The sequence below is a fragment of the Oxyura jamaicensis genome, chromosome 5, assembly GCF_011077185.1.
Source record: "Oxyura jamaicensis isolate SHBP4307 breed ruddy duck chromosome 5, BPBGC_Ojam_1.0, whole genome shotgun sequence".
Classification (NCBI taxonomy): Eukaryota; Metazoa; Chordata; class Aves; order Anseriformes; family Anatidae; genus Oxyura; species Oxyura jamaicensis.
This window is the reverse complement of record NC_048897.1, coordinates 9,878,373-9,891,100: the sequence shown is the minus strand read 5'-3', so window position 1 is coordinate 9,891,100 and position 12,728 is coordinate 9,878,373. Positions and strand designations below refer to the sequence as shown.

The 12,728-nt window shown below is 56.8% G+C and overlaps 1 protein-coding gene across 1 annotated transcript in view; it reads right to left on the bottom strand.

Moving 5' to 3' along the window:
• Positions 1–4,553: 4,553 nt before the first annotated feature.
• HRAS (HRas proto-oncogene, GTPase) overlaps positions 4,554–12,728 on the bottom strand; it is a 37,195-nt gene continuing 29,020 nt past the window's right edge. The window contains exons 3-6 of the mRNA XM_035328037.1: positions 10,907–11,085; positions 8,595–8,754; positions 7,020–7,144; positions 4,554–4,856 (exon numbers count right to left, since the gene is read on the bottom strand). Of these exons, the coding sequence (XP_035183928.1) occupies positions 7,025–7,144; positions 8,595–8,754; positions 10,907–11,085 (459 nt within the window). The 3' untranslated portion in view covers positions 4,554–4,856; positions 7,020–7,024. The remainder of the gene's footprint in view (positions 4,857–7,019; positions 7,145–8,594; positions 8,755–10,906; positions 11,086–12,728) is intronic.

Sequence of the window (12,728 nt, the reverse complement as noted above, 5' to 3'; positions counted from 1 at the left end):
GCTGCGCCGGGGGCCGGGCGGGCGAACGGGGACTCGGCCGGGCGGGGATGAGCCGCGGCGGCCGGGGAGGGCCCGTCACATGCGCAGCGCCGCCACCACGTGCCGCTGCCACACCAGCGCCCCGCCCGCACCGCCCCGATGGCGGCACGGAGCGGCCCTGCCCGCGGCCCGTCCCCGCGCCCCTTATCGCGGCCGCCGCCCTGCGCCGCGTCCAGCCGCAGCCGCGCCGCCTGGCAGCGGGACAGCGCCTCCTGGCAGCGCCGGCGCGGCCCCCGGAGCAGCCGGCCGCCGATACGGCTGCGGCGTGAGGCGCAGCGCGGGCAGATACCGGGGTGGCTTCCAGGAAAGCGGGGAGGGGACGGGCAGGGCTCCCGTGCGGGACGGGGCGGGCTCCGGGGGTCCCTTCCCGCGGCACCCAGCGCAGACCGTGCCGGCTGCGGCACAGCGAGAGGACGAGGGGGCGGCCGGGGCCCGCTGCGGCCGATAGCCGCGAGCTGCCGGGCAGTGTGTGTGAGCGGCCGGCCCGGCAGCCCTCCCCACAACGCCCGTATTGCGTCAGGTGGGGGGGATTCTTTCCCCTTTCCCCACTGCTCCATGCCATCCTGTTAGCCCGGTAAGCCGCTGTATTCCCAGGTCACATCCTGCCCTCCCTGGTTGCAGGATTCAGGATGGAATTGCATCCGTCAAGGTTCAAAATTGGGCCCTTCGGCCTTGAAGCCGCTAGCGTGGAGCTATGTTACCACGTGGAGCTATGTTACCACGCCAGCGTCCTGCATCCGTGTGCTCAGGAGTCCCTGCCGCCCCCGAGCTGAAGGCCAGGAGCCTGTTACAGGCAGCTTCCTCCCAGCTGAGGGCCACAGGGCTGCTCACACTGCCCGCACACCTGCCAGCAACATCGCATCCAGGGATGGGGGCCCGGACTGCGTATTTGCATTGGAAAAGTTGCCCATGAGACAGCTCAGTCTCCAACTATGATACATGCTGCTTTGCATTTAAACAAGTAATGAGGATAGGTGAAAAATTATTAGGTGAGTTAATAGCACAAATCCTAAACTGGGTAACTCTCCAGACAGTTTTATGGTTGACTTCAACCAACCTAAGTCTGTTGAGAATGTCTCTCAGGCCCCCTTTCTGGGCACCTGCTTCTCACAGACTCGGGTGGACATCCCCTGCTCAGCATGGCTCACAGCTCACAGAACAGCACTCGTGACCCTGCGGCGTGTGACATGTGTCCTGTGTTCCAAGCACAGGTCAGTGTGCTTTACACCATTACCAGTGTAAAACAAAGCTGCTGTGTGCGGGTGCCCAGACCTCGTGCCCCTGCAGCACACCCTCACCACCCACTGCCAAGGCAGCGAAGCCAAAGGTGGAAAAGGAGTTGCCATCCCCGGAGCTGCACAGCCAGAGAGATGCTCCAGGGATGACAAGTCAAAACTGTGCATGACTCACCCTCCTTTACTGCCATGGAAACTGAATAATGAATCGTAAGTGCTTGCTTTGCTGTTCAGCTCTTCAGAGGGCCTGGGTGTGTTCTGCTTGCCTAAGCTCGTGCCACAGAAGCAGAACTGGAATGGCCAAAAAACTCCTTGCCATAACGGAAACCATAAAATATTGCAGTGTCTGGAAACCACATCCCAGGTACTTCTAGAGCAAATGCACCTTAAGTGCGCGCACGGGGAAAATTCCTAAATCAGCTCCAAACCTACCGATTCCTTCTCCAGACCTACATTCACTGTAATGACACTGTGACCCTGGTAACACTTCCAGACCCAAGAAATCCAGCTACCAAGTGAATAAAACATCACAAACTCACGAATGCTGACACCCCGCCTGCCGTGACCAGCGAGATGTTATCGTGTACCAACCTACCAGCACCGAGTCAGCAAGTGAAAACGCAAAGTCCAAAGGAACAGCTCGAGCTGAGAGCAGTAGGATCTCGTTTTGCCTACCTTAACTATCAGATCATGGCTGGCATATCCTGCTGACATGCTGAAGATCTGCCACGATTGCCCTGCAGCTGGTCTTGCTGGAAGCTAAGCTCCTGGAAACAAAGATGTGCTGCTACGTGAAGGTGCCATCTCGCAATCCACGTGTTCAGGAGAAGAGCTGCTGTGTCAAGCTTTTACACCTCCTTTTGCTCCCAGCTTATCTCCCCCTTCGGCACGGACTTCCACATCGACCTACCTGAGTGTAGGGCTCCTGGTGATCTCCTGTTCCAGCAGAAAGCTAACAAACAGCGCTTCCAACTCCGCAGGAGGCGACGTGACTGACCAGCACTGACCCGGGGTCCCAGCTGCCTCACTTCTGACGGTGCGCTCCACCACAGACGGGAGAAGCAGTCTGCCACCTGCCCAGCCCCGAGCACCACCTCTCAGGCAGGCCCTCCTCAGAGGTTTGCAGTCTCCAGCTCTGACCTGCCCGCTGGATTTCTGAAGTGCTGTCCTCCCGTGGCACCATCTGTGCCAAGGTGAAGGTGTGTCCTGGCTCCTGGGGAACTTCCAGCTCCACTGCAGAACCCCAAAGATTCCTAATTTGAGATTCCATTTGTCTGCTTCCATTTGTCTGCTTTACCCATACACAAAATGGGGCCATAACCAGCCACCCAACAACCTAGTCACCATCTGGAACCACCTGAAGTGTGCCATAAAATCAAAGGAGTAAAGCTTCAGCTAGACTCTGCCCCGGGAAGAACGGCTGTTATATGCCTGGGGTGCTGCTAACACAGACACTGGGTGCTGCATCACTAAAGAGCTCATCCTGAGCACCTCAGTGCCACGCCAAGCAAGCAATGGTATTCTAGAAACAGAAGACACCTGAGCAAACTCAGGTAGCATGAGCGACTTGAGCAGACACAGAGCTTTTCTGAGTAAGCTGAAAAATCTGACCCTGAGGGGTGCAGAAACCCCTCCGAAAGGGAGATCTCATGCCGTGCCTTTGTGCTCCTGGCCATGCTCATCCCGAGTCCTCCGGTCCTTAGCGGGGCCCCAAATACCGATGTGTTAGCTGTGCTTACAGCTCCTGCTAACTTGCAGCAAAATCCCTGGTGCCAGCAAGCCAGGGCTCCCGGCTCAACCCACCCCCTAGCTGCTCAGCTTTTCTGGAGGGACAGAGCGCCCGCGCCCTCTGCCCTGCTCTCAGCTGCACGCATGCTCTCTCAGTTGTGCCACCTTCAGGAACAAAAGCTGCAGCTGCAGCCCCGCAGCTGACACGGCAGCCTGGGGCTGGCTGTTAGCACAAGTCTTCTCCTGCCCGGGCCAAAAGCAAAGGCAGCACCGCCAAGCAGCCCGTCTCCATTCTGCTTCTGCGTGGCACGACAGAGGGCAGGCAGAGGGGCCGGAGGCTGCTCGCATGGATGCTGGGCACGGGGAACCCCGGTGGGCCGGGGCTCTGTGCTGGGCCCGAGCAGGGTTTCTGTGCCCGTTTTGCTACGTGACTCACGCGCTGCCGTTGCCGCTCCCAGCCCTCGCCTGCCTTGGCTACTTACCCTTGGCTACTGAAACCTCTTCAGGCCCGGGCTAGTCCGTGCAGGACGGCTCCTGACCTCCTGCATCGCCTTCCCCCTTTGATGCTCTCGTTCTGGACTGTTAGGGAGATGCAAGCTGTGTTAGCCTGGGCCAGCGAGGGGCTGCTGGGCTGTAAGGACAGCCTGCTGCTGGGAGAGGCGGTGGCTGGGAGGCAGCTGGAAGCAGTGGGGTCACTTATTGCCCCGTGCTACAAAGCTGTGGAGAGAACGGAGCTCCTCTCCCCGCCTGCCCAGGCTGAAAAGCTGCTCGGGGAAGATAAATCAAGGAAGCAGCGAACTGGCACCGGCTCAGGTGAAGGCAGCTCTCAGGTCTCCTCCCTGATGCTCCTTCCCTCCCAGGCATCACGTCTGAGCTCGTACAAGTCTCACGCAGGCTAGGTGAAAGGCGAACCACCAGGGGGAGAGCTGAGGCCAGGCTGGGGCTGGTAGCTCGCTTCCACCTGGACAAAATTCAGGGGCCAGCAGCAAGTTTTGGTTGGGCTTCTCCTAAGAAAACGTGCATATAGGGAAGGGGGTGACAACGATAACTCGCAGCCAAGACAGCTCTTCCTCTGAAGGACAAATCCTTCGCAGTGAGTGTTCGCAAGGCCCAGTGCCCTCAAAGCACGAGGTTTTGTGCCATGTAACCACTATTCTGCGTATCCCGCCACCCCCTCGCCCAGCTGCAGTGCCCGCAGGGCAGAGCAGCCACCGCCATGCCCTCCCTGGCCGGCAGCACAGCCTGGAGCTGCTGGACATCTTCCCAGGTTTCTGGCCACAGAGGCCAATCCTGATGCCCCTCACTGCCTCTTCTAACAGCACAGGTCTCCAGGAGACAACGTGTGGGCTCCAGAGCTACCCAGCTGGGTTTTTCCTCAAAGCCCCCTTTAAATGGCATGTCCCTACCTTCTCCACAGCCTGCAACCTCCTGCTGAGAGAGGAAATCCGAGCATCTCCCATCCGGCACGTGCCCTCCCGTCCCCCAGACAGACCTCACAGGGACACACCAGCGGCAGCAAGCTCCGGAAGCAGGACACAGCCACCCAGAGGGTTTGTCGAGACCATCAAATAATAATTTACTGTGATTCAATCTGTGGCTTTGTACAGTTGCCGGGGGTGGGAGGAGGCCAAAGGGAGGAGGGGATGGGGAAAGAAAAAAAAAAAGTCGTTTGCTGCAGGCCCGGGTGAAGTGCGAGATAGTCCTTGGAGGGGCTGATGCTCCCCCCGTCCTCTTCCTCCTCCTCCTCTTCCTCTCCCCCTGTACTCCTCCCCCAGATCCGTTTGTTTCTTCCTTCGCTTCACCTTTCCTCGCGCTCTGCACAGGGGAAACCTCTCCAAGTCGCGGTCCAGTCAGCTGAAACGAGAAGAGGGAGGACACTAATTAGTACCACTGGCTCTCAGAACCAGCAGCAGCCCTTCCCACTGCTACCCTTCACCTTTTGGGACAGCCCTGCTAATGCCCACAGAGGGAAAGCCAAGGGCTACGCAGGTCTTGGAAGCCTGGACCTGGCCAGGTAGGGCTTCTGCACGTGTGCCAAAGGAAACAAATGCTCCGTGGAGCAGCGGGTGAGGCTCGGGGGGCTCACCAGACCCTCTGCCCTGCAGTGATCTCCTCCTCCCTCCTCCAGGGAAGATAAGAACTTCAAGGCGAGTCCACAGCAGGGCAAGGAGCCAAACCTCTGAGCTCCCCCAGCCACACACACAGCCTCTCCTCTCGTATCCTGATGTTCCTCCTCCTCCTCTGCTCATCCTCACCATGACTAACACGAGCTGGCGTGCCCGGTGTCCAGTTTGGGACACTGGAGCCACCTCATGGGGCTGCACTGCCCAGAGAAAAGGACTGTACCTAGTCCTGTAGGGCAGGAGCCGTGGCAGCAAAACATTCTCCTTTCACTCCTCTAGTCTCAAGCCTCCTCTCCTGCCTGCCGTGGGGGAGCTGCCACGGGTTGTGCAATTCAGGCAGGCATCTCAGGATGCCTCTGCATCTCCACGGGGGCTGTATGAGCATCGCAGTGCTGCCCACACAGGCTCTGCTCCTCCGCCCCACTGCAAGCAACCACGCAGGGCAGCAGCAGACATGGGTGACACAGGGCACCCTCTTTGCAGAGGGAACTGGAGGGGAAAACCCTCCTGGCCACGGCCAGCCCCTCCTTTTGAAGCCAACGCCGGTTACCAGCAGTCCCCGCAGGAGGGGGCGGCAGCCTCAGCCCAGCCCGCGCGTCCCCACGTGCTGTCAGCTGCGAGCCAGAGCAGGAAGCGAGCCCCGCGCTCACATCCCCATCCGGAGGAAGCGCCGCTGAACATCTGGAGGGGCCGAACATCTGGAAAGCTCTCAGCAGCCAGGAGGGCGCTAGGCACGGCGCACAGCTCAGCCCCCAGGGCCTGCATGCTGCTCGGTGGGGAGCGGAGGGGTGGAGTGCTCGGCTGGGCTCTTGCTCATAGGAAACAAATGCTGCCAGCAATGGTTTTTTTTGGGGGGAAGAGCTCTGCTGAGCTGGCAGCCTTTGCCTCGAAAAGCAAGGGAGGGAAACTAGCTGCCCACCTTCAGCTGGAGCCTCCGAGCACAGTCGCTGCTGTAACGCTGCCTTTCTCTATAGAGCTGTGTGAAGGGATGAAGGGGCAGGTGGGGCATCTGGGAGACCTCCGGGAGACATCACACCAAGAGCGATGGGCGTGCGGGCTTTTCTCCCAGTCCCCACAATCTCTAGACGTCCCTTACACGTGCATTTCCCTGGGGCACTCAGCCCCGTTGCCTCTCCCTCCTTCTGCTACAGGATTCTGCAATCCAACAGGATTGCAGTGATTTAAATACATTCAGCACTTAAAAAAAAAAAAAAAAAAAGGAGAGAAAAGAAAAATAGGCAAGCAAATATAGACAATTTGAACAACTCCTTTTGGCTCCAGCACGCACCATTTGTAGAAGCAAAACGGCCCCCTTATGGCTAATTCTCGGCATTGCATCAGCTTCACATAGCCCTGGGGATGTATCTAATGGGAAAACTCTTCTGAGGAACAGAGGCCTTTCAGAGTCAGATGCTCTGCCTATGAAATCTAACTTTATTCAGATGCTCCGAAGCCTCAGGACAATGCGATTTATGCATTAGGAGGCAATGCACTTAGGCAGTTCCTCAATCAAGAAATTACAGGGTCAGCCTGGTGAGCACGCACACCTCGAATACCGGCATCCCTCTGCTGTTGGAGGGTCAGCATGGGAAGGAGCTTTCCTGGGGAAAGCATGACAATACGTCCTTTTTTTTTTTTTCAGTGTTCTGTAGAATTTCGTTCTGCTGAATGAGGGGAAAAAATAAACAACCCTTTCCTCCCACACATTTCCTCAGGAAAGTGGGAAGTTCTGACTTACCTATGTTTTGACAGAAGATGCTATTTCAGTCAGAAATCTCTTGAATTAAGAAATAGCCATTGCTGAAATTGTTTCCAACACATCTGTTCGCAGACAAGTACCCCTGCCCTGCTTCCTACGTGCCCCACTGCCCCCGTCCCCGCTCCCGGCACTCACCGCAGTCACGAGACGACACATTTACAGTTCATGCAGCCGGGGCCGCTCTCGTCGGGAGGATTCAGCTTGCGCAGTTTGTGCTGCCGGATCTCCCGCACTAAGGTGTAGAAGGCATCCTCGACGCCCTGCAAGAAACACACGTGGCTTGTAGCAGCTGCCCGCTTTGAGAGGGAGAGGGGCTGGGTCTGCCCGCCAGTGAGGAGCCCCCGGGCTGCCACCAAGCGGCGCGGATTGCCAAGTTGGAGGCGTGAAACTAAGCCAAGAGGACAAAGAGGAATCCTAGCACAGCCCCCAAACAGTGAGCAAGACTGAGTGAGTGACAGCACGGCTGAGGATTCCTGGTGACTAAGCAGCTCTCGGCAGCCTGAGCAAGGTCTGCCATCCAGGAGGAAAGCCCCCGCTTGATGACTGAAGGTGACGGCCACCTCTCTGCCACCTCTGTGCTCTGGCTGCCTGCAGAGCAAACACCCAGGCAGGCTGGAAAAACATCGTGCTGCTTCACGGCTGCTGCCTGGGCTGCCCTGGTGTTCCCCTGGCTCTGCAACGTGTCTGAGCCTCCTCCATCTTCCCAGCAGAAACTGGGCCATCCCATGGGCTCGGACCAACACAGATCCTATCCACCAGAGCTCCTGATACTGCAGCAGCACGAAGGATTTTAGAGGCCAACTCGTGAGCTTACATAGCAAAGTCATCTTCCCTTCACTGCTGCCTGAGAACCAATCTTCTGCAGATTAGAAGCGTGAGCACTGATGTGGAGGGAAACATCCTGATGGAGCATTTAGCCTCAGGGAAGCAGCTTGCGCCAGCGGATCTGTCTGCAAGGCACGCAGAGACCAAAGCACACAGCTCTGCGCTGCCAGGGCTTGTCCTGCTGGGGCACCCCAAGACAGAGGCAGCAGCCTGGGGATGGGCTGGGGATCCTGCCACGAGAATTTATTTCCCCGGTGCCATCACTGAACAGGCTCCTCGGGCCATCAATCACAGCTTGCATACAAGGCAAGGCCACAGCTGACTCGGGAGCTTTCCGGCAGCTCCATTCCCAGCACCGCAGCAGCAGTAAATCAGCGCCCATGCTGGCTTGCTCTAATTCACACTCCCTTCCCTGCTTGCCGCCACTTCGGAGCTGTCAGAGAGACTTACAGCACGCCGGGTAACGAGCAGCTGGAGCGCCGCTTGCCCGACAGCCCGGGAACACAGCCCTGTCATCGTAGCTGCGCGTCAGTCCTGCCCCTGTCCGTCAGGGAGGCTGCTGGCAGAGCCACGCCATCTCCCGCTGCCCCTTCGCACGCAAGGCAGGGCAGCTGGAGGGAAGGATCATCCCTCCGCCAGTGGAGGCGACTGTCATAGCCGTAGCCCCAGCGAAGCTACGAACACCCAGAAGAGGGGGCGAGAGGGAAAGAAAGGCTTTGTGACTTGACCAGCTGGCGCTGCTGGTACTCACGGGCTGCAGGCAGAAAGCAACCCTGGACATGGACCCGGCTCTCCAGGGTTATAGGAAGAAAGAGGGGAAAGGGGAGGAAAGGGGAGATTTTGGCAGGGGGCACTGGTCTGAGTGTTAACTGCTCCTCCTCCTACCTGTCTGGTTTTGGCCGACGTTTCTATGTAGGGGATCCCGTAACTCCGGGCCAGGTCCTGTGCTTGCCGCGTCTCCACCGTCCGGGCTGGCAGGTCACATTTGTTCCCCACCAGCACCATGGGGACATCATCTGAGTCCTTCACCCTCTTGATCTGCTCCCTGCAACAGTAAGAGATGCTGAAGTGAAGGGAGAAAAGGCTCCAGAGCACTCCCCACTGGCACAGAGGAAAGGTTGCTTCTTCCTCATGCTGTGCTTCCCTGCTGCAGCGTGCCTCGGGCAGGGCTTTTGGGAGGACAAACGACGTGCCCGTAGCGTGTAAGCAAGTCAACAGCAGCCAAATAGTGGGGCAGTTTGGGAAACGGAAGGTAAACATGCTTCTGCTCTTTAAGTGCAGTTTAAAAATTCAGCTTGAAATTATGGCAATCGATATCAAGACAAAAGCTCCCCACATCCTCCCAACACGGCATTAAATAAATAAAAACGAGCACCTAACAGCTACCTGGATGCTTCCAGCATTTTAGATCGAGTGATCTTCCTGAACGTGTAAAAGTCACCTGAAAAAATCACCTGCAACCAGAGTTTGCTGAGCCGATGAGCCAGCGTTTGGCAGCTGTAGACTTTTCTGCAGATGCACAGACAGAATTTGCTTCGTTTCAGCTTAGTTCAGTTCACTCAAAGTTGAGGAACCAACTGGGAACCAAAAATGCAGTAATGCTTGCTTCTCCATTCCAACCCCTGATTTAAAACTAGGTGGGCGAGGACGAGATCTACTACTTCTAAAATCCTAAAGGCCATTATGACCACAAACAATCCACTCAATTCCCTCATGACAGATAATAACTTCCTTTGTTTAATAAATCACTTAACTTGGGATGCAAAACAGCTTTTTTTTTTTTTTCTCATACATCCAGGAGAATTAACGTGGTTTTATTTAAAGTAATAAAAGCATTTTTTTTAAATGCTGGTTTCTGCATCTTTTTTTCATTTCAAAATTCCCATCCAAAAGTAGCTGGACATGCATCACACGCAAAAATAAAAAATAAACAATCATCTTTTTTTAATATAGTAGAACACAGAAATGAAGCCTGAATATATATCAGATATGCCATAAAGCCACTTAAATGCTCAATGTAACCTCCTGATCAGCAGACCCAAGCACTAAATCTAGTGCACAGGCTACACTTAGCTGAAAAGAGATACCTCCTAATGGGTCTTAACCAGGGAGGATGAGCATTTCTCTGGGGAAAATTATTTTAAAAGTGCAAATGCAAAGAGCACATGCGAAACGAGATTAAAGCCAGTGATTTACATCATGATTAAAACCCGGGCTTGAAACCAAGCCATCCTGTGAGTGATTCACCAGCACAAGGCAGTGGGATGCACGCTACCGAATCCCTCAGGTGCTTTAGGAAAATCCCCTCCTTTGTCCTACGGTTCAGCTAAACCGAGCCAAATTAGGCTGCTGTGTAGAGTTACTGCTGCGAACTCACCGGCTCCGACCACAGAGCGAGGAAGGGCCGTGCCTGCCCTGGGAGCTACAGGGTTAGCTGGGAGCCACGTTCGCAGCACAACTGCTGCTCAGCAGCTGCCTGGGGGCACTCCAACACCCAGTCCCAATGGGACCCCCCTCTGTGCAGAGGTTGACCTGCTGAGTACAGCCCCTGGCCCCCAGGGTCAGTCCGCTGCCTCCCCTCTCCTGGATGAATCATCAGGATCACCACTCAGGGTTTCCAGAGACATGACTCTCTTGGTTTTCCCCGTAAAACCATCTGGGCTGCTCCCGGCAGCAGGCAGGGCTGTGCCGGGCCAGCCCCAGTGGCAGGGAGCTGGGCATGGGCAGGAGCAGGAGGAAACTGGCATGAGTCACTTCCTACACTGCTCTCAAAAGTCCCTTGCTGGCTGGCATCCTCTTGCATCCTCTGCAAACACCTTCTGTCCCAGGCAAGTCCTCAAAAAGGCCTAAGCTTCTCCTCCAGCTCCTCTCCCAGCTCCCGCACAGCACAAGTTGCTGAGATCGATTCCACTAACAAAGCAATTCCATTAATTAGGGAGGGGAAAGGAGGGGGTCGTAAAGGATCAGCTCTCCCTTTAGTTACCATAAACACTTAAACATTACATTACCGAGTCCCCAACGGCCAAAAGCAATCCCTTCGGAGGGGTTTTATCGGAGTCACTGACATTAGCCGTCTGCTCCGTCTCTTCCCTGGGGAGCGGCCACTCGAGCTAATTGCCTGTGCTGGCAGCCAGCGCCTCCTGACGTGAAAGGGAGGGCAGGACGGTGCCGGGACGCGGCCTCCCCGGGGCACTCACCTGTACTGGTGGATATCCTCGAAGGACTTGGTGTTGTTAATGGCGAAGACGCAGAGGAATCCCTCCCCCGTCCTCATGTACTGGTCTCGCATGGCGCTGTACTCCTCTTGTCCCGCTGTGTCCAAGATGTCCAGCAGACAGGTCTCTCCGTCAATGACCACTTGCTTTCTGTAGGAATCCTGCCAGGGGACGGAGAGAGTCAGCGTTAAGGGACAGCACGCAAAGGGGGGGTTGGCTCCTGCCACCCCTCGGCCTGGTGTAGCTGCCATTAAAAACTGACTCGAGGGAGGGAAACGGAGACGGAGGAAAAAAAGGGAAAAAACAAATGAATAAAGGGAGCAGCTGAGCAGGTTCCCCCTCCTCTGGCAGAAGCACGGAGAACACAGCCCCTGGCCTGCTCTTCCCAGCCCTGTCTCTGGCAGACAAGGGGCAGCTTTATCACTGACACACCGGCATTGATTATTTTCCTAACTTTATTTAGGCCTGGCTAATCCCTGCCACCTCCGTTCCAGGCGGTGAGTCCCATACATTGCTGCTGAAAGGGGACACGCGCAAGCAGAGGCTCCTGGCTGCCAGGCTTTCCTTCCAGCAGCTGGGATATCTGGGGCTGGGAGGTGTTTAACCCGGCCGGCCATCCAGCATCCCTGACACGGATCAGGCACCAGAGGCAATCGCCACCAGTGAGGCTGCAAGGTGACGGTGAACATGCTGGTGTCGTGCAAACGTGAAAAAATAAAGAAATGAGGCCATGAGGAGGGTGGCTCCCACAGCCAGCCCCTGCCCAGAGGGGCCCTGGGGAAGGAAGGAGCATCCAGGCCCTTTGAAGATGTGCATTTTCCCTGTGGAGGAGACGATTACAACTTATCGCACGTGGGAGAAGCCCTGGAAATCACCAAGAGTGTTCTCCCAGGGTCTCCCTCCAAAGGTCTGATTTTCAACATGGGCTCCTCGGAAGCACCGCTCCCTCCTACCGCACCTCCCTGTCACGAGGATCCTGCTGGGGCAGCCCGGGGTGTCTCTGGCAGCCCTGCCCCGCGCCCAGCACAGCTGTCTCGACTCTCGGCCACAGGAGGAGGCCAAAAAGCGTGACAAACACGCAGGTGGGGGGCTGTGGCAGCGCGATTACAGAGCTCTGCCTTCTGCAGCCGCTTGCGGCGGCTACGGTTTCGGCTTAAAACTAATTCAAACGTCTGCTGCTCTTCCAGCGACCACAACAATGTTATCAGATGAGCTCTGCCCCTGAAAAATAGGCCTGCAGACAAAGAGCAGACACAGCAAAGGTCACCGGCGGGACCGGCAGCGGTGCGGAAAGGGAATGAGGCCAGCACGGACTCCACCCTTCTGCTCGCTACGACACCAGCGGCAGCTACCGGGCCTAAGGAGGCCTCTCCTCACCTCACAGACAGCCACGGCATCGGGCCCGCAGCCTTCGCAGCGGCTCCTCCCGAAAAGCAGAGGGCGGCTGAGGCAGGGCTGCAGAGCCCATGAGCTGGGCCACGCTTTCTGTGGCTGTTATCCCCGTCCTTTGCTTCTATCTACACAGGAAACCTCGGCGGCGCTAGGATCAGGGAGCTTACAGCGCAATTTTCATTAGCCTGTCTGTAATTAAACACCATCTCTGCTCCCATTTACAGCCTCCTCGGAGCAGGGCGGCAGTGGGGAGGGCAGACGGTGCGTGTTTGTCTGCTCTCACACACGTCCTCCAGAGCTCCCGCCCAGCCCGGCACCCTGGCTTGCAGCCAGAGGACGAGTCCCTCAGTGCACGACATTAACAGCAAGCAGCATCCCACACAGCACCCCATCCCACACAGCACCCCATCCC